Source organism: Hippopotamus amphibius, chromosome 3, assembly GCF_030028045.1.
Source record: "Hippopotamus amphibius kiboko isolate mHipAmp2 chromosome 3, mHipAmp2.hap2, whole genome shotgun sequence".
NCBI classification, from domain to species: Eukaryota; Metazoa; Chordata; class Mammalia; order Artiodactyla; family Hippopotamidae; genus Hippopotamus; species Hippopotamus amphibius.
Genome location: NC_080188.1, coordinates 171,384,154 through 171,404,811, shown reverse-complemented (window position 1 = coordinate 171,404,811; position 20,658 = coordinate 171,384,154). Strand labels below are relative to the sequence as shown.

Sequence of the window (20,658 nt, the reverse complement as noted above, 5' to 3'; positions counted from 1 at the left end):
CTAGGAAAGTTCAAGCCAGTAAAGATCAAGAAGCAAAGGGAATAGTATAAATACTGCAGAGAAGCTGAGCAGAGGGGAGGAGACCAAGAGAGATGTCTAAAGATTTAGTAATGAGGAGGTCATGTATGCCTTTGTCAGAATATTTCAGCAATGAGATAGGTGTGGATTTCAGATTAGTGTTAGTACCTGTGGATCAGTAGAAACTTATATACTGTCAGTGGGAGTATGAATTGATACAGCTTTAAAAACAATGGCACTGTCTTGTAAAATTGAACATTATATAAAATACATATGTGTGTGTATGTATCTCTCCTAGAGAAATTCTTGTACATGTGTCCCAGGAAACATGTACAAGAATGTCTGTAGTGACAAGGGAGGGGGCAAGTAACCCAAAACTCTATCAAATAAAATGAATAATAAGTAAATTGTGAGGTAGTTACACATTAGGTTACTCACAATTTAAAGAATTACGGCTGTACTAAACAATATGAATAGTGAGTGAGACAAAGCAGTCACAGACCGTATTTTAAAAAATTAACAACCACTTAAAAATCACTTATTGTGTACCCATTCTAACATTACTGATATTTAATTTAATCACACAAATATAAAGTATGATTTTTTTAAAGCTCAAAAATAAGCAAAAGTAAGATAATATGTTGTGCAGGATACAGACATGTGTCTCAAAAAAGAACAAGGGAATAATCTTAAAACTTGGAATAGCTGGTTACCTCTAGACAGGGGGCAGGGAGATAATATAGGGAAAGAGCATATAGATGATGCAACAGCACTGACGTTATAGTTAAGTTGACGAGTATTTATTGCTTTGCTTGGTAACAACCAATGTTATGTGTTAAACTGTTACTTTTAAAAGATAAAGTTATGATTCTCGCACAAATAGAAAATGAATACATGTCAAAGGTTTTTTTTTTAAATCGTGAAATATATAAGGGAATCAGGAAGATATTACAAGCACTTCAAAGGAAAATTCAAAGTGCCGCACATACATGCAGGCAGTCAGGAATACTGAAATGAATTTACAGATAGTTGCAAAATTGGTCAACATCCACGGGGCAGTAATCAATTACATCCCACTGGACATAATTCATTGGCATTTTTATGGACAAGAATTTGTATTATTACCAGTTTTCAACAATTTAGCTGTAAAATAGCTCAGGCCAAAAGGATGCACTAAAGGCAGGATATACCTAGTAATCTTTTTTGTCTATTCCAAAGTCTATTACAATTTTTCCTGACACAAGTAAACTTACATGTACCAAATATTACATAAAAATAGAATGAAGGATTAAAAAGGAAGTGTACTAATCTGTGTTTCTCTTTGTGTGTTTGTTGAAGAGAGAGAGGCAAGGGTCCCATCTTGAGGAGGGGATCAGATTTAAAATAAGAGTTGCTTTGATTTTCTTTTCTTAAATAAAGGAGATTTAAATGTGTGCATTGGCTCTGGGAAAGGAGCCAGTGGAGGGTGAGTGATGGTGAAGGCAACAATGGATATTTTCAAGGAGGTGGTAGCGATTACATTCAAAATCGCAGTTAAGATTTGGAAAGAGGAAAGGGATTCTTCTTCCTATGAGATGAAAGGGAAAGGAAAGGAGCCAGGCTATAGATTTATTTGAAGACATAAAAAGTGAAGTTGAGAGTCTCTAAAGAAAAAGAAGTATTTATGATAGGTGGCTTAAAGAATACTGTTAAGATTTACTGAATGGAAAAGGAATGATACTAGGATGAGTAAAAAGATTGCCATGCCAACCTTTTACATTGTGTGAAGCACCAATTGTCTGAAAATACTGGTCAGGATTTTCATTTTTCAGAGTGCAAGATAGAGTAACTGCCTGAATGAGTTTAGAGTCTTGAGCAGATAAGATATAAATACAAAAGACTTTCAGTAAGGAGATTTTAAAGTTTTAAAAATTATCAAGTGAATGGTATAGATACTGTATGAGTTTGTAACAGTGCAATAAAAAAAAAAAAAACTTGGGGTACAAGTGTATACTCTGAGATCCAGCTCTGTCTCTAACAGTTCACCTGGCATTAGCCACTTCCTTAATATCTGTGGACCTTAGAGTCTTCGCCTATAAAAAGAGGGGTTTAGACTAAACAGTTTCTAAATTCCTTTCTTGGAATCTGTGAGAAAACTAAAGAACAGTTAACACTGGCCTGGATATAAGATATGATTTAGATGGGCTGAGTTGAGTCTAGGTATCATTTAAAATGGAAGAAGTGGCATGGGAAAAAACATATGCCTTGTTTGGAAGGCAGTCGGTACATCATTTTGGTTGCATTTACTCTGAGAGTTCATGAATGGGCAGTAATGAGGAAAATGTAGAAAAGTGTATTTTTCTCTCCAACTATAGTTGTCTTTTATACTTTTATGTGCATAGGAAACTCTCAGGAAATTTTTTTTTTATACATGTGACCTTGCATATCCAGAACTAGTACAACCAAATTATTTGGGGAGGATATGTTATTTTTGTTGATACAGAGAAAGGGCAGGGTTAACTTCAATTTGTAGTCACATAAACTATTTCAAAAGTCCAACTGTTAATCTTTAAAACAAGACATTTCTGCCAGAATGAGACAATTTTCAAAGCATTAAGACTCAAATAATAGTTACCCACTCAAGGCAAGGGGATGTAGAACTAATATTAAGTAACTACCCCATGGCCAGGTAGTGGTTAGGCTGGCTAACTTAAAACTTCTTCAGGCTATACCACAACTTGGAAAATAGGTACTAGTTTTATAGACATGAAAACTGAGGTCCGGAGATTAAAATAACTGTCTTTGTTATATACAGCTAGTCAGAGGTGGAGCCAGTTCAGGAGCTCAACTTCTTTCCATTAAGACCCATAGGTAGGTAGATACTGGAGTTTCTACTCCAGCCTCAAACCCTATTTTAAAATGATACCATAAAAGGACACTTACAAAAAACATATTTACATGTCTGACCCCAAATCCACAGAAATCTCAGCATCAGAGGTCATGTTTTAACAAGGGTGCAGTGTATTAATAATGCTATATTCTAAATATGGCAGATACTGAAATATAGCTGTAAACTATACTCTTCCATACTACAAGTAGAAAACACTCATTTATCTAATTTTGTTTCAGGTATCTACCTGTCAGATTTAACATACATTGATTCAGCATACCCATCAACTGGCAGCATTCTAGAAAATGAGCAAAGATCAAATTTGATGAATAACATCCTTAGAATAATTTCTGATTTACAGCAGTCCTGTGAATATGGTGAGTTTCGGGGGCTAATGCTGTGATTCAGTTGCACAGGTTGATGGCCACTTTTCACACAACAGGGAACATCATCCTAATACAAACCAAAATAATGATTGTTTTATTTCACTGTTTAATATTTAGCATCCTGTTTAAGATCTTGCTTTTACGGAATTAACGTATTTCATGTTTAAAATGCTAAGTTTTATCTTTTGCTCTTCTCTTATTTTGTATAGCAACTTTGATAACATAATTTTCACAATTATTTTCTATTCTCTTTGTCTCATTTGATCTCCCTGATCTATTATGTAAATAGTTCTTTTATTTTTCAGTTAGGAAGGGAGCTGAAACCCTTGATCTTAGTAACAGTCGACTAGCTTTCTTGAGTCCTATGTTGAGTAAATAGCCAATTTTTGTCCAAGATGTGTTTTATGGAAATGCATATATAGAAAGAGCTTTTGCAAGCCCAAATGATTAGAAAAAAATTTTTTTTAATGTTTTAAAATGTTTGGATGTTTTCAGTTTGATAGGGAAAAAAGATGGACTATTATAGCTATATCATTTTTATGGTGTTTAAAAACATTTACATTGACGTTTACATTATCTGAATGTTAAATCAAATAATCTCGTTTTATCCTTTTCTCAGTTTTTTTGTAACATAACATCAAATTGTAATGTTAAATTAATCTTCTTTGAAATTTCTAAGTGTGGAAGAAAAAACTACTTTACAGGTGTAAGCCAGGCTTGTTTAAAAATAAAAATCTAAACTGTTTTACATCTTGCATTTAGATGAGGTTTGAATATAAGTCATAATAATGTCTTCAATTTTTTTTCTATGAAATTTCTCAAATACATGGGACTTTATAAATGGAGCCATTTGGGGGTTTTTTTGGGGGGGGGTTGTTGGTTTTGTTTATTTGTTTCTTTATCAACATGCAGCTGTAGTTTTCTAAATTACCTCCACTTTTACATTAAATATCAATTACTTCAGTAATGTCCTTCTAGAGTTCATTTAACTTTTGGAGCCATGTGGCCTTAAATATATTTTTCTCAGCTTAACTTTAAAAATTCTATGTAAGATGTACTTTATCAGATAAATTTTTTTATCACTTTTTTCCTAGATATCCCCATGTTGCCTCATGTCCAGAAATACCTGAACTCCGTTCAGTATATAGAAGAACTACAAAAGTTTGTGGAAGATGATAATTACAAGTAGGTTGGATCTTCAAAAGTGGTTTATATAACTTTGTCTTGTCCTGCACCCTTTCATCACTGTGTATTTAAAATCTAAATCCTACATCTTATCATGCGACTGCCTAATCCAGTTGTACATTTACAATGGTAAAAGTATTTACATATATTTCTTTTTTAATCACTTGATGTGACTGAGCCAATGTACAAGTACCTCATCTGTTCTTTCATTAAAAAGCATTTCCGAAAAAAAAAAAAAAAAAGCATTTCCGGGCCTTCCTAGGTGGCACAGTGGTTAAGAATCCGCCTGCCAATGCAGAGGACACGGGTTCGATCCCTACCCCAGGAAGATCCCACATGCCACAGAGCAATTAAACCCGTGTGCCACATGTTCCATATCGAGAAGTCACCACAATGAGAAGCCCACGCACCACAACAAAGACCCAATGTAGCCAATAAATAAATAAATTTTTAAAAAAAAAAGCATTTTATGTTTCTCAAGTTGTTGAGTGCTGATGTTTGATAGTTTTAAATTTCTTCCTTTCTCTCCATATTCAAGCATTGAATCTTTATGGAAATTCATCTTTGAATAGGCTGAAAAATTAATGAAACAGCCTATGAATAGAAAAATTACTCCTTAATGGTAATTTTTTACACAATTTGGAACTTGTTTTCAGTTGTTTTTGTACACTGAGAGAATATTGAACCTTCTGGACTCTGGGTTAAAGACATATTTGTACAATATAGCACCACACTTGCCCTTTTTTTCTATTCAAGCAAGTCCTTCATTAAAGATTTTTAAACTTACTTTTAAAACAGCTGATATGCATTTCCTTTTCCTTAACCTCCACAGTCCTGCCCAAGGGAAGAGGGATTTTTTTAATTATTAACCCTTTTTTCTTTTTCAATGGTGTGTTATATATCATGACTGCCAGGTTTATTTTTCAAAAAGTAGGAGAATAGAGGGCTTATTTCTCTTGAGGCTTCTCATTTTCCTTGTAGCTTCATTTGTTAATTTCAAAATTTTGTGCTGTTCCCAAGCTTTCAAATTTAACTGTGTCTTCCACAAATATTTTTGACTAGGTTATTTGTCAATATTAATGCATTATATAAAATTTTCTTATGCCGTATGGTAGTGATTATCAACTTTCTTGTTCCATAAGTTTCAACAACTTTTAAAGAATTCTGCAGGACAGAATTAGTAGCAATAAAAGGCTAGAAATCCTGGAAAACAACTAGAAATAACTTTTCTTCTAAAATTAAATATATTAAGAAGCTCTGTATATATACTTAAATGTATCTAAACTTTTAATAATGTTTGAAAACACCATTGTTGCCATCATTTCCACCATGCCATATTATTATCACTTTATATTTCTATTTCAGTTTTTGCTTTACAGAAAGTTTTTACAGGGTAAAATGTGTGAGGTCAGTGGATCAACTTTTTAAGGTTGGAGCTGTTTCACAGATCTGATGTTGCCCTAGGTTGTAAGCTTCTTGAGCTTGATGGTCTGTCACAGTGATAAATATTTCTTCCATCTCTCCAATTACTGACCTAGCACAAAACACATTTTGTCCAATTAGGTACAGAAGGTTATCTTAAAACTCAAAATATGAGTAAGTAGTTATTAAAATTTCCATATCTGGCTCAAGAAACTTAATGGATTTAAAAGAAGTTAAAGTTCAACTATTCAGTAGAAGTGAAGTCTAAGAAATTGTTGCATAATTATAGAGGATGGTAAATTTTAACTCTAAAAGGATAGAGTTAGCCGGTTTGGCCATTAAGTAGTTTAGCTGTCTATAACCTGACATATTATCAGATAGCTTCATTTTGGTAGGAAGGCAGATGCTATTATACTGATTTTTGTTTTCATGAGTAGCCAGAACTCGAGCAGCCTTCCATTATATTCAGTAACAAATATTTATTCAGCTTTTGATATTGGCGAGTTATTGTGGCTAGTTGCTGGGATTACAAAAGTAAGATCTCGTTCTTGCCCTTAAGAAGCTCAGTCTAATGCAAAATACATCCACAGAACAAATAATTACAAAACAGTTCAAACAGTACTATACTAGAGAAGTGCCCAGGATTCTTGGGAATATAGATAAGGGGAGACCTAACTCAGCTTTAAGTGGAAAAGTGAAAAGAAACATGAACAGCTTCAGGTGACATTATAACCTGAGGCTGCATCTGAACAGGTGAGTAGGAGTTAGCTCCACATGAAGAGTTAGAAAAGGTGTTCCAGGAGATGGAAACAAAGGAATCGGGTGGGAAACTGTGTTTGCTTGGGGAACTGCAAGTCTCTGGGTGGTGTTGGGGCATCATCATAAGGGCAACTGAAGAAGACAGTAGTTTCCTAAAGATGCAGTTGTATTGCATGAACCTACTGATTAAATGTGTTGAAAGGCAGAGCATTTTAACATAAGAGCCATGAAGGTGATAAGTTAGGGGAAAAAATGGTTTTTATGATGAAAGATTGAAATAAAAATGACACTTCATTTATCCATGGCCTCTGTTTTTGGCAGCTTCATCTATATGAGCAGCCAGTATCAATATTACAAATTACATGCATATGTTTTAATCGGGGTGAAAATCTTTCAAGTTATTTCATTTTAATACTGAGCATAATATCTTTTCTCAGTGAATCAGCATCACTGTTATATATAGTGTTTTGATGATGATATAGGCAACTGCCACTGACTAGCCTTCACTGCCGTGCTGTTTAAGATGCTTCGGCTTTTATACTGCTGTTGATTATCAGCTGCTATCGACATAAATGTGATTCTCCAGTAGCCTCCTTTCTGTCTCTGTTTATTTTGGTTCTGTGTTAGGAAATTGTACTTGTTTTGTTTACTTCTTTGTCCTCCACCTACGAGACTGTGAGCTTCAGAAGGGGAGAGACACCATGTCTGCCTTAGTCTCCATTATGTTCCAGTGCTGAGATCACAGTGCCCGACACAAAACAGGTGTTCAGTGAATGAATTGAACGTAGTCTGAAGCCCAAAAATTAAAGTCAACTACTCTGTAAAAAGAAAAAGAGCAGAGAGTTCTGGTTAATCATATATCTCTTCAATACATGCATTTTAAGTGGTCAAATAATTGGAATACAATTATATAATTTCTTCTTTAGGATATCAAAGAAATATAAGTTAAGAACCTATAATAGATTTATCATTATAATATCATTTCTATTGTGCAATTTAATAAAAATTCCAGTTGGTGAATGCTAAAACATAAAGTCTTTATTAATTTCCAGATAAATGCTTAATAAAAATACAGAGTACACCGAAGTCTATTTCATGGACTACATCAAAATATTTTCTCCAACTGCTTTAGTATCCTGTTTCCTGAAACAGTTTCCACTGAAAGTAATTATAATCTCTTTTTGCAGTGGAACTCAAAAGTGATGTATTATCCTAAATGGCACTTAAGTACCAACTAATAAACTTTGACTTAGTAAAGGGATTTATCATGGATTTTGTAAACAGCCTTTTTATTTGTATAGATAGATCTTTCTTTTGATAAATTGAGTTGGTTGGTTCTTTGGGTGGTTAGTTTTAAATAAGGTGTTTTTTAAATTTTCAGTGCTACAGAGGTCATTAGCCCAGCCAGTAAAGATTCTAGAAAGAATTTGCGTAGTATATTTAATAATATGTGAAAGTTGCTGAATTTAATTGTTAAATATCAATATAATCTCAAGTTAAATCACCTTTTAGTCATTTATCAGATATTTTTAAATGTGTTGAATTGTTTGGCAACAAATTGGGGTAGTTTGGGGAGATTTCTCTGATTTTAAATATGAGTTTTTGATGTTTATTCCCTCCCTAATGTTTCCTGGAATCACCATAAGATCAGGTTTGTATGAAAGAGAAAGGAGATTTAATTAAAGATTGCTCTTGAGGAAAAATATATAGTTGAGATTATTTTATAAAAATGTTTTTAGTTTTTTGGTAGAAAATACATGATTTTAATATTATTTTGTCAAATGTTAATCATTTTATGTGCTTTGTTTCTTTTTTGAAATTCAGGCTTTCATTAAAGATAGAACCAGGGACAAGCACACCACGTTCTGCAGCTTCCAGGGAGGATTTAGTAGGTTAGTGCAGCTTTCTCTCGTTACTGAGTAATAAACCAGATAACTTCATAAGAAAGAATGTAAAGTGAGTAAATACTTATCACACTTTATTCTGCATGCACAGTTTTATTTGTGGTATTAAAATATATCCATTTTGCTTTTTGGTTTTCTTGCTTTTTAATTAAAAATCATTACTTGTAGTTTGTCAGTAATGTACAAATAAATATGCCAGCTAATCAAGAAAAATAGATATAACCAACAGAAAATAATAAGTGTTTATGAATATTGACTCTTCTTTTTAATTAAGAATACACTGTCCTAGGCAATAAGGGTTAATTACATTAGAAATTTCTGTGGTCTAAGTGGAAAATTCTACTAATTTGAATAATTATATGGGCTTCCCTGGTGGCGCAGTGGTTAAGAATCCCCCCTGCCAGTGCAGGGGACACGGGTTCAATCCCTGGTTCCGGAAGATCCCACATGCCATGGAGCAACTAAGCCCGTGCGCCACAGCTACTGAGCCTGCATGCTAGAGCCCGTGAACCACAACTACTGAAGCCCACGTGCCGCAGCTACTGAAGTCCGCACACCTAGAGCCCATGCTCTGCAACAAGAGAAGCCACCACAGTGAGAAGCCTGAGTAGCCCGCCCACCACAATGAAGAGTAGCCTCACTCACCACAACTAGAGAAAGCTCATGTGCAGCAACAAAGACCCAACGCAGCCAAAATAAATAAAATAAATTTTTAAAAAATAATAATAATAATAATTATAGGAGTCAATTTTAGTAGCTTAATTTTTTTTTTTAATTTCACTTTAATACTGGACCAAGTACCAAAAATATTAAAAAAAAAAAATAGTCAGTCCCTTAATTTATATGTTGCATTACAATGGAGATTTATATGTATACCACACATAATCAAAAATACAAAATTAAAGAGAATTATTTATTTTTTAAGAAATCATAGTACATTTTTTTAAATTCCAAATACAGACCTTGGCACTAAGCTTTATATTATTGTATATTCTAAAAATATTTGGAGGCCCATCTAATAAGGTATGAAGGAAGTAAGGGAACAAAACCATGACAGTATCCAGGGGGAAGAGTATTCCAAGCAGAGGAAATCATTTCAGTCTAAATCTGTTTGTTTGCTCTTCTTTTCATTCTTAAAGTGATATTTTGCAAATCGGTGTACTTTTGAGTTCCATTTTTTTAATTCCTATGAGCTCCAACAGTGTCAATATAGATTTAAATTCTAAACTTGAATGCTTGACCTACCCTACACATTCTTTATCTAAGGAGTAGCTGAAACTAAGAGTGAGGAAGTAATATGTAAAATTAAATGAGCACTAAACTAGGATTCGGAAGAACTGAGTGTTTAATCCAGGTTGCATCTGTGATGTGAAATCCTTACCCAGAATCTCTTCTAATTCTGCTGCTTCCTCTGTAAATGGGGAAAGTATTTATACTGGCTACTTAGTGCAAGTAAAATAGATAGAAATTAATGGATATTTTATGTTTTGAGGTGTTTTAAGACTCAGAAAATAAATATTTTATGTTCAGTCAAATAGAGTTAACCTTAATGTTACCTTAAAATTTAAACCACATTTTATATTTCATATCAAAGGATTACAAATATAACAGTCTTTATAAACCATTTAACAGTTTGTGTGTGTGTGTCTCTGTATCTTTTTTAATTTAACCCTTAGGTCCTGAAGTAGGAGCATCTCCACAAAGTGGAAGAAAAAGTGTGGCAGCTGAAGGAGCCTTGCTACCACAGACACCGCCATCCCCGCGGAACCTGATTCCACATGGACATAGGAAATGCCATAGCTTGGGTTATAAGTCAGCATTTTTAATTTTATCTTTCAAATTTTTATGGTTTTTTTGGTATTTATTTTACTAGTTGGACAGAAAATAGTGTCCTTGCGTAGATTTATTTGTATAGCAGTAGTCTTTTTCTGATTTAGTAAAACATCTTGTTTGCATAAAGGCATTTATTTTTTCCTTTACCTTAATTTGGAAATGAGCTTTTTCCAACAGTGCCTTCACATTTGGGGGAGAGAAATGAACATTACAGATCATCATCATAAATAAAATCAGGAAAGCAATACACCATTTCATTTTAAATTATAACTTATATCGAGTCATTGCTTATCTTAACCAAAATAAGTCACTGTAAATAAAGTCTATAAAAATTGTTCTTTTTATTCCTAAATATAAAGAAAGGGAAACTGATTTTTTTGTTTAGCTTTGTAAGATTGTTTTCTCAAAATGGAGCCCAAGGTTCACCTTTGCATGATTTTTGTGAAAATTTAATAGCTATTTTCCAAAAGTGAATGTGAAAACAATTTTTAATGGACCCGACCCAAGAATCAAGGTAAAATTAAAGTATACTCTGTTACATAGGTAGATACGGCCTGGTTTCCTAAAAAATTTTCCCTAAACTGTTAGTTTGAGGCTTTCATAGTAAAATATCTGTGTGTTCATTAGTATGAGAGTTCAGAAGTAAGCTCAGGATAGCAGGTAAATCTTTTATATCCTGAATCTTTGTATAAGAGTATCTTTTATATCCTGAATTAGCAACAGTAATAAAAGATATGAAAAATATTTCTCTTTGTTTCCAGTTTCATTCATAAAATGAACACAGCAGAGTTTAAGAGTGCAACGTTCCCAAATGCAGGGCCAAGACATCTGTTAGATGATAGCGTCATGGAGCCCCATGCACCATCTCGAGGCCAAGCTGAAAGCTCTACTCTTTCTAGTGGAATATCAATAGGTGAGAAATAATTCTCTGAGAGGGTTCCAACTTAATGAAAAATAAGATTTTTACCAAAACTCAGCTGGGAAAGAGTAATTAACCCTATTACAAGTAGAAAAAAAAATTGATAAAAGCTAAGTAGCAAAGTAGATATAAGGTCATATTACTAGTAGCTGCTGAAGTTAATGATTCATAATGGTTTGAAAAGTGCTTGATGTTTTTGACTTCAAAAGCTCAGGAGGCATTTGAGGAATGGCGGGAAGAGAACATGCACTGGTTGAATTGGTTGCTGCATGTAGTTGGAATGTGGAAATGAGGAAAAGGACAGATCAAGTATGACTCCCAGTTTTTTAGATTAAGCAGCTAGTTAGATAGTGGTGCTATTACCAAGGCAGAGAACACTAGAAGAGCAGCCATTTGCAGATGTTGAGGTATTTGTGAAGGATGACTAGGTTTGGGGAATTAAGAATTCCGTTTTGGACATGTTTGGTCCATATTGAGTTTGTCAGGTAGGTAATTAATTGAGTGTCTGAATCTGGAGCTTGATGGTCTGTAGATACAGGTATAACAATTAGCATATTTATAGTATTTCAAGCCGTGAGCCTGGGTGAGGTCACCTAGGGAGAGAATGTCAATAAATAAGAGATTCTAACATTTGGAGATGTGATTTTTAAAAAAAGAAATTTTTTTAATGGTAGGCCATCAAAGGAAACTTCAAAGGAGGGATCAGTGAAGTAGGGGGGAAAACAGGGTAATATCACAAAAGCCCAGTAAAGGAAGGGTCTCTGAAGGGAGGGAAGTGTTGGATGTATCAATATCAAGTGCACAAAAGAGAAGTAAGATGAGAATGGGAGTTGATCACTGAGTTTGGTGAAATAAAAGTCGCTTGGTGACCTTGACAAGATTTATTTTATAGAATAGTGTGGGCAAAGCTTGGAAATTGAAGAATGAGAGGTAAGAAAATAGAGCTATTATAAAGTGGGAGCAGAAAATTGGGACTGGAATAGGATGTGAGATTAAGAGAGGAATTTGTTTGCTTTTACTTCCTCAACTTTTATTTATTTTCTGAACTTTCTAGATGAGCATTATTTCTTTGGATAGCTAGGAAATCTCCATACAAGTCTGTTTTTATTTTTAAAAAGGAAAAAAGGAGAAAAATGTCTTCTGTGATTAATTGCCAAGTTGCTCAAGGGCTAAGCCTATTATTATTAATATGATCACCTCAATATTGATGAACAGTCAACGGAAAGAAACGTAGGAGTTCATTTTCTTGAACATATTGACTTCCTTTAACCCTCGAGAGTTTCAAACCCTGACAGTTAAATTGCTTTGGAGCTGGAAAGCTCCATTCAGCAGTTTTTTTCCAGTGTTCCCCTTTTCGTAAATATACATGATCAAGTGATGACAAAATTTACAAAACAGAAGACAAGATGGCCACCTGAAATACCTCTTTATTAATACTGTAAATTGCCTCTATGCAAATATCCACCTCCATGTGAAAAATAGTGCACAGAATAATTTTGTAAAAGAGAGAGGAAGAACTTTTTTCCAGTTAAAAATGTGTTACACTTACAGAATCTAGCATGTGACTTTAAGCCAAAACTAGTAATTTTAAAAAGTACAGCTCTCAATTCAGTACAGAATATTTGGCTCTTCTGTAATACTTATCGTAAGTATTATAATGATTATTCTCTATCTGTGGCTTTTACTTTCCATTACAGTTAGTGTCTTAATTTAGAGACCTGTCTTTTTTTTTTTTTTTTTTTTTTTTTGGGGGGGGTACACCAGGTTCAATCATCTGTTTTTATACACATATCCCCATATTCCCTCCCTTCCTTGACGCCCCCCCCTTGAGTCCCCCCCACCCTCCCTAGAGACCTGTCTTTTAAAACAAGAAGAGGCTGATCCACTTTTTGCCTTTGTATTTATTGTTTAATTATTCCAAGGCTAAGTAGGTAGACAGCTGAGATTGTTACATCTTTGTGTACCAGTTAAGGACAGTAGACATAGGCGTTACCTTCCAGGGTGTTTGCTTTAAAACTTTTTAACATTCTGAAGAGAAAGTTTATAACCGTAGATGGTAGTTGTTAATATAAACACGCAATTCATAGTCACGAAAAGGTTTTTTCCTTAGCTGTAACTTTTACATGCAATATTAATTTACCCCTGGGAGGCTTTGAGAAAGTACTCTGGAGAAATTAACCAGTGCTTGGGACTATGGCCTCGAACATTTTCTAACGTGGCATGTATGTCCTTAGATGACCTAAAGTAGTCTTGCCCAGCTAAAAGGAGGTATATCCACTCTGAGCTTCATGCTTCTGGAAGAAACTTTTATTTTCTACAAATAAGTCATCCTAACTATGCTTAAATTTTCAGTCTTTATCACATAAGTCTACATATCAAAAGATAATCTACAAGACCCTACTACCGACAACAGATTACCTCCAGTTTCTTATCTGAACCACACAACCAGAAAATTACTTCAGTGACTGTTACACGAGTCTTCCATGGGTGGGAAATAATTCATGCCATTCTAAATGCATGGAAGCGGTTTTAATTCATCACATATATAATGGGTTTCTTACGAGTTTGAGCCCCTCATAGAACCCTGATTGTAAAAGTCTGATAGACAATTCAACTTGATACATAAGGGACATAATTATTGATTTTATTGAGAGCCAGTATTATCTTTAAAATAACTTTTAAATCAACACAAGTTGTTTTGGACTCTCCAAGTTCTTTTCTCTCAAATTAAGCTAATTTAAAACTTTCTGTTTTAACAGATACTCTGGGTCTCTGCGAGAAACTTTTACATTGTTATGGCACCTTTTTTTTTTTTTCTCCTTAATTTGAGGATTCCATCCTCTTCTACCTTGCCACTAAAGGCAAAAATTGAATTTCATTAAGCTTTTTATCCTTAGGGTAGTAATGGGTTTTATAAAAAATACAAAGGGAAGTATATCATGAACCTCTAAGAAATTTGTAATTATATTGGTCTTAAATTATGACAAACCTAATAAGGAAAAATTTTGTGCTTATGTACTTTCTCTGGTGTAGAAAAAGTGTTTACTAATGAATTTAAGCTGTAAGTATACATGCAGAAATGTTTTATGCTATGTTGTTATTTTGGGTAGTCTTGTCAACTGTATACTAATATATTGCAAAATAAATTAATCGCACTGACATTAGAATGAAGAATTGATATGTGGATGTTCACCCACAGTAAATGTGACTGTCATTTTATAAGCACAGTTAGAGTATTTTTTGTAAGAACTTTTATTGAGATATAATTGACATACAATGAACTGCATGTATTTAAAGTATACAATTTGATTTTTTTTTTTCTTATTAGTAATGTATATATGGCAGACTATTTTTAAAAGATAAAATCCACACTGTAATTACGATGTTTAAAAAGTAAGATAACTTTTGATTTTAGGTAGCAGTGATGGCTCTGAACTAAGTGAAGAGACCTCATGGCCTGCTTTTGAAAGGTAAGAAAAATTGTCCATTTAAACTGTTCTGAGTTTATTTTGTGTATCCTAAAGTATATGATAATGTGAATTTTAAGACATAATATTTATTACATATCTCTAAGGGACTATTTAGGTTTCCTGCTAGTGACGGAAATTGGAAATTAATATTTAAGTCTGGAATTTAGTATTGTCCAATAAAGACGTTTATTTGGAAGCTTAACATATATTTGAATTTTAGTACATTTTAAATTGTAATTTAAAAATAATAACCAATCATAGTCAGCTTACCTACTTATGTGTACAAAAGTAAAATTATTTCCTTAAATTCTGCTTCATTTAAGTAATTTGAAGGCGTTTAGTGGAATGGTCAACTTCATTCTCTGCCAATTTGTCAAGAACAAAAATGACAATTTTAAATTATACTGTAAATTTTAAGTTATACTGTAAGTAGAGCAGCTAAAAGTTTGAATTTAAATTATCACTAAATCAGAGTTCGCATAAAGCACACATATATACTGAAATAATGTAAGTCATGTTCTGTTCTCTTTTCCTTAATGCTTTAAGCTATGAAAGCTGTCATCTGCTTGCAGCAAATATGCCATATTGATCTTCCAGAATAAGATTTTTCTAAAAATGTAGTCAAACAGTGCAAATAATTGTTATTTAATAAATATCCATTTAAATTTTACTGTCTTTGACTGTTTCAGTTCTGCCGTTGTCATACTAAGGTACTTGAACCTTGAGCAAAATAATTGCTCCCTTTTGTATATAAACTAAGCAATCTAAGTTGCTAAGCAACAAGATTAGATTGAATTTTGAATGTCATATTAAAATTGATGAAGTTGAAAATATTTAGTTACCTAACTACCTGTCAGCCACTTTTTAATAGAAAACAATTATACTAACTATACATTTGAAATTGAAATATACGTATTTGAATTGGTTAATATCATGGTGTAATTGGAAAATTAGATCCTTGTTCTTGAAACTTCATAAAGATTTCTCACCATTATGTGATTAAGATTTTACTTGCAAACCCAATATTTCAAAGCACTTTTGAGCCTTTCTACTCTAATTATCAGTATCCCTAAGTTTTGTTCTCTTTGTTTGGGGGGATTTTTAACAATTTGTTTTTACATACTATTTCTCTTCCAACTTTTCCTTTCAGTCTCTCTATTTGGGTTTGCCTGAAACAGGAAAAACACAAGAGTTGCCTCTGGCATGCTGTCTGTACAAATTGTCTTATTAGTTCTTTCCCTCTAGTAAGAACATAATATCATCAGATGTTGATTGCAGAGTGTATTGTATTTAGATAAGAAACATTGATGAACAGAATTGTTTCTCATGTCCCATGAGTTATAAGCGAGTAAGCAGAATGTTGTTGGTTTAATAATCTGTTCTTATCCCAGCAGGTTACTTATGAAGATGGTATTTAACAGTGTTACCTTCACATCTCAAAACAGTATTTTTCTTTTGACGAATGTTTTGCTTTGCAGACATTTGCAGCCAAAGACATCTACTGTGCTTGTACCAAGTTTAAATCAGTGGCCTTTGGAATGTTTTGAGACCAAATTAATGCTGCCCAGCAAGACTCAGACATGAAATATTAAAAAGTGAATAAAGAACTAGGATTTAAAATACTACTTGTGGATAAAGAACTTTGAAAATAGAAAAACATCAAATATGTTGCCACTTAAGTTGCTAAAATAATACTTTTTGTTTTATCATTTAACAACAGTGCTACTTTTTGACTTTTTCTAGACAAGGAAGTATCAGTGTTCCTATGTGTGTGTATATGCGTTGTTAAGTATCACATGCCATTTTGGATAAATATTAACTCATACCATTTTTTATCATTTATTGGCTTTATCATGTATTTAGTTGATGTGGAAATAAAATAATGCCTGTATTTATTACTCAGTTCATCTCTTTTAGTAGTTTTCTTGAATTTACTATAAAAGAAAGGAAAATAAGGTGTTTAGGCCACATTAAGTTTAAGTTTATAGGTCACATTGCTTTTAGGTGTCTTCACAGGGACATTTAATAAAAATGTATTATTATATACATCCAGGTATCATATTTAAAGTGGAATCCAAGAACTGGAATATGAACAAAAGGATTTTTTAAGTATTTTTCAGGCTATGATAGTGTTTGGTTAAAAATAGCTCTTTATTTTAGCAGATTTGTGAAAGTGAGTGTGTATATTAATTTATGGTTCAAATTAATAAGCACCTTTAAGTATAGTCAGTAGTAGAAGAAAAAAATAATTTGAAATCTATGCTGCATGCTTTAAGATAGAGGAGCAATCCTTTTGTAGGTTTTAGAAAGCTGTATTACACAAAGAAATTATTATACTGTTCTAGGTTACTGATGATGATTGTGTGAATAAAAGTAATATATACAATTTATAATGGAATCCAACAGGAACAGATTATACCATTCTCTCGGCCCGGTGACAAGAGTGGCACGAAATGGCTATCGAAGCCACATGAAGGCCAGCAGGTACAATTCCCCTGCATTCAGGGGTCACAGAACTCCCCTCTGGTGTTGGTGATTGGCTTACATGGGTGTGGTCTCATGTCATTTCTGTTCTTTCTCAACTAATTGGTTTAAAAACTAAACAAAATGCCCATGAAAACTTTGTTTCCAAGATTTAATCTTAGAGACAAATTTGAACTGTTCTTTCTGATCCACAGAGCTAATTGCTAGAACTTGCATCTTTATGTCACATTTTTAAATAGTTCCAAATCTGTAGCTTTTTAATGCACAGGTCTTTCTAATGTTGCTGATTATTGGATGAGCACTACCCAAATCTGCCTGTTATTCAAGGATGCAATCGAGGAATTTACTACATTCAATTTGTCTTTTTTAAGAATTTTTCAGATTCACTGCAGGTCTTGAATTGAGACAAGTCTGTTTTATTAAATAATATTTGTGCGTTTAAACTCATATTCATTCAGTTGTTTATCTAATTAAACCTGGTCTCTTTCTGTACTGCATTAGCTGCAGAAGAAAATGAGTATGGTAGATTGATTGGGGGCTGGAGGTTAGCAGTAATGGATAATAACCAGTTCTCATAATGCAACAAAATAGCAAACTTTAAGGTTAACTTCATGTCAATTTAATGGTGTCTAATCTCCTTGAATATACATAGTTCCAGCATGAGATTTCTAGTGGTTTCCAAGTTTTTAAGTCACTTTGAAGACACCTAAATAATCAAAAAGGGATAAACTTGCAAACTTCCGTTTTCTTCACTATTGTAGGAATTCTGCAGCTCATGTCAAATCACTGGAGAATGACAGATTTTTTTCTTTTAATCTGTGTGTGTATTTTAATTGACTCATATAAAAATTGTTCTTATTTTAACCGTGGGACCTTAAATGAGTTGGAGAAAGATATTTAAATGTTTGATTATTTTGTGATGGTTTTCTTAAGATACAACAAAAAGAAATCTTGAGTTTTGAAGTTATTCCTTTCTTGGAGAGCTGTTAAGCTATAATTACTTAGATGCATTGATGACATTAAAATGTCATTAAATTTTATAGCAGGAAGTCAAGTTTTTAAATATGTTGGTAATTGCCTTTATTACTTCTTTCACCTATTTTAGAATTAAGCATGGGTTTTCTTTTGCTTTTTTCCTTTTTTGAGATTCTGCTATTTTTGAGTTTTATATGCTTAAATACTTTTAACAAGTAGAATCCTCATCTTTCCTACCAGGACTTAAGTTTCTACTGGGGAAAAAAAAATTTCAGCAGTGCTGCAGTGTGGCATGTTAAGAAGAAGAGTCTTAAATCCCTAATTTAATCTTTACTAAAGTGAATCACTGTGTTCTTTCTTAATTATACTTGTTCAAATATGCAATAAAATGTGCTTATTTAACCATCTGCTGACTTTAGTAACTTCCTGATTAATTTTGTGACTGCTTATAAATTTCAGATCAGTAAACCTTTATAATTGTCAATGTCTTCTCATTCTGAATAAAGTAACAGTTTTAAAATTAAGAATAATTACATTTTATTTAAGTACCTACTTGATAATTACTAAAGCTTATATGTTTTCTTCATTTCATTATTATAGTTCTGCAGAATCAGAAGATTTGGCAGTACATTTATATCCAGGAGCTGTTACTATTCAAGGTGTTCTCAGGAGAAAAACTTTGTTAAAAGAAGGCAAAAAGCCTACAGTAAGAATTTATTATATTTTAATACACATTCTAAAAATAAGCAAATGAATAGGACCGTAAAAAATATGAAGACAATTGAAACAAAATCAGGTATATAATACACTTGAAATAATTTAAGATACGCCTTGCCTCACAGTGTTATTTAATTTAAAGTGTTGTTATACCTGCCATATAGATTTCGGTTAAGTCGTACATTTAGGATGTTTAAACCCAAGGTGCTCCTGTACTTCTCTTTGCTCCTTAATATAGTTCTTAGAGAACCTTCAAAGTATATCCTGTGAAGAAGTATTTTTAGTAGTAAGTTTAGAAGAAAGAAAAAATAGAATGACAACCCTAAAAAATAGAATTCAACCAATTTTGTTTTGTCAGTCCTAAGTAGAATGTTTTGAGTGGACATGATAAGAATATTTGAGATAAATATTTCAGAAGTGCTAAAACTCAAAGCTAAGGTGGTGGAAGCGAAGTGGAGCGAAAGATCTTTGGCACCAAGAAGGAAGAGTGACTAAGAAGCCAGTAGCATTTGAGTAGAATATTCATGTGTGTGTCCTCTCCAGGTAGCATCTTGGACGAAGTATTGGGCGGCTTTGTGTGGGACACAGCTTTTCTATTATGCTGCCAAATCTCTAAAGGCTACAGAAAGAAAACATGTAAGTATTCCTGTTCCAAATTGTTAGCATAGTTTCACAGCCTCTTCATGGTTGTAAAGAAAGTAGTTTTAACGGGATGCAGGAGTTTGGGTTTTTTCCCACATTCTAATCCAGAAGTTCTTACACTTTCCCTGTATAAGTACTGTAGTGGAATTGTTTTTGTTTAGTAAGACCATTCCAAGGAAGGTCTTGGAATAACTTCCATATTTTGAAGCTTCTTTTTTGAATGCTATTTTTCCATCGCATATGTCAAAACTGCGCACTACAAGTATCTATCTTCGCATCTAAGCCCTCCCACACCTGGGTTTTTTTGTTCAGAAAATGGTTGAAAACTATTGTCCTGGAGTCTCATGTCCTAATTTGTAAAATATGAAAAATTAGGACCAGCATCTACAGTTCTTTCCGCCTGAGTCGTTGATTAATTTTCTCAACAGTGAAGGAGTAATAGCTAACTAAGGTAACTATGATCACCTTCTTATGTTTAAAAGAAGCCTCGCAATGCTCTTTTCTCCAAATGTAGAGTCTTCCTGTAAATCTTTTTTTGCGTGCTATTTTGTTATTATATGCCAGTGATACAGTATTTGAAAGGAAAAATAATTTTTTATGTTGCATTAACACAATCCCTTGGAGACGAATTTTATTTCTAAATTGTGTATTTTGGGGGTAGGGGGAATTAAGTGGTTTACCATACTGAGGAAAGGTAAGCCATTGGAAAAAAAATTTTTTTACTACCTATAAATTACACAGTGATACTGCATAATTTAGAAAAACCTTTTTTTTTTTTTTTTTTTGGCATTTATCACTTTATGTTTTTTTAATTCTAACAGTCGCTGGCTCTTAAAAACTACAACACACACACATCACGTGTACATTTTAATATCAGGTATTACTTCACCAAATACTTTGACTAAATTTTTTAGGATTCAGTAATTTTTGTTTTGTTATTGTTTTGTTTTTTCCTTTTAGTAAGAATAATTCCTAGTTTGAAGTTTGATTGGATGAGGCCAGATACAAGTTCAACTACAAACATTATCATTATATAGAGAAGCTTTTCTTTATTCTCACAATTTTAGCCCTTTAA

The 20,658-nt window shown here is 33.1% G+C and overlaps 1 protein-coding gene across 5 annotated transcripts in view; it reads left to right on the top strand.

Moving 5' to 3' along the window:
* The window catches only part of RALGPS2 (Ral GEF with PH domain and SH3 binding motif 2), a 157,525-nt gene that overhangs the window by 120,053 nt on the left and 16,814 nt on the right, over nucleotides 1–20,658 (top strand). For all 5 annotated transcript variants that reach the window (XM_057728961.1, XM_057728960.1, XM_057728963.1 and 2 more), the window contains 9 exons: nucleotides 3,127–3,264; nucleotides 4,368–4,458; nucleotides 8,464–8,531; nucleotides 10,220–10,355; nucleotides 11,138–11,289; nucleotides 14,711–14,765; nucleotides 17,172–17,249; nucleotides 18,825–18,930; nucleotides 19,485–19,577. In XM_057728961.1, coding sequence (XP_057584944.1) covers nucleotides 3,127–3,264; nucleotides 4,368–4,458; nucleotides 8,464–8,531; nucleotides 10,220–10,355; nucleotides 11,138–11,289; nucleotides 14,711–14,765; nucleotides 17,172–17,249; nucleotides 18,825–18,930; nucleotides 19,485–19,577 — 917 coding nt within the window. The remainder of the gene's footprint in view (nucleotides 1–3,126; nucleotides 3,265–4,367; nucleotides 4,459–8,463; nucleotides 8,532–10,219; nucleotides 10,356–11,137; nucleotides 11,290–14,710; nucleotides 14,766–17,171; nucleotides 17,250–18,824; nucleotides 18,931–19,484; nucleotides 19,578–20,658) is intronic.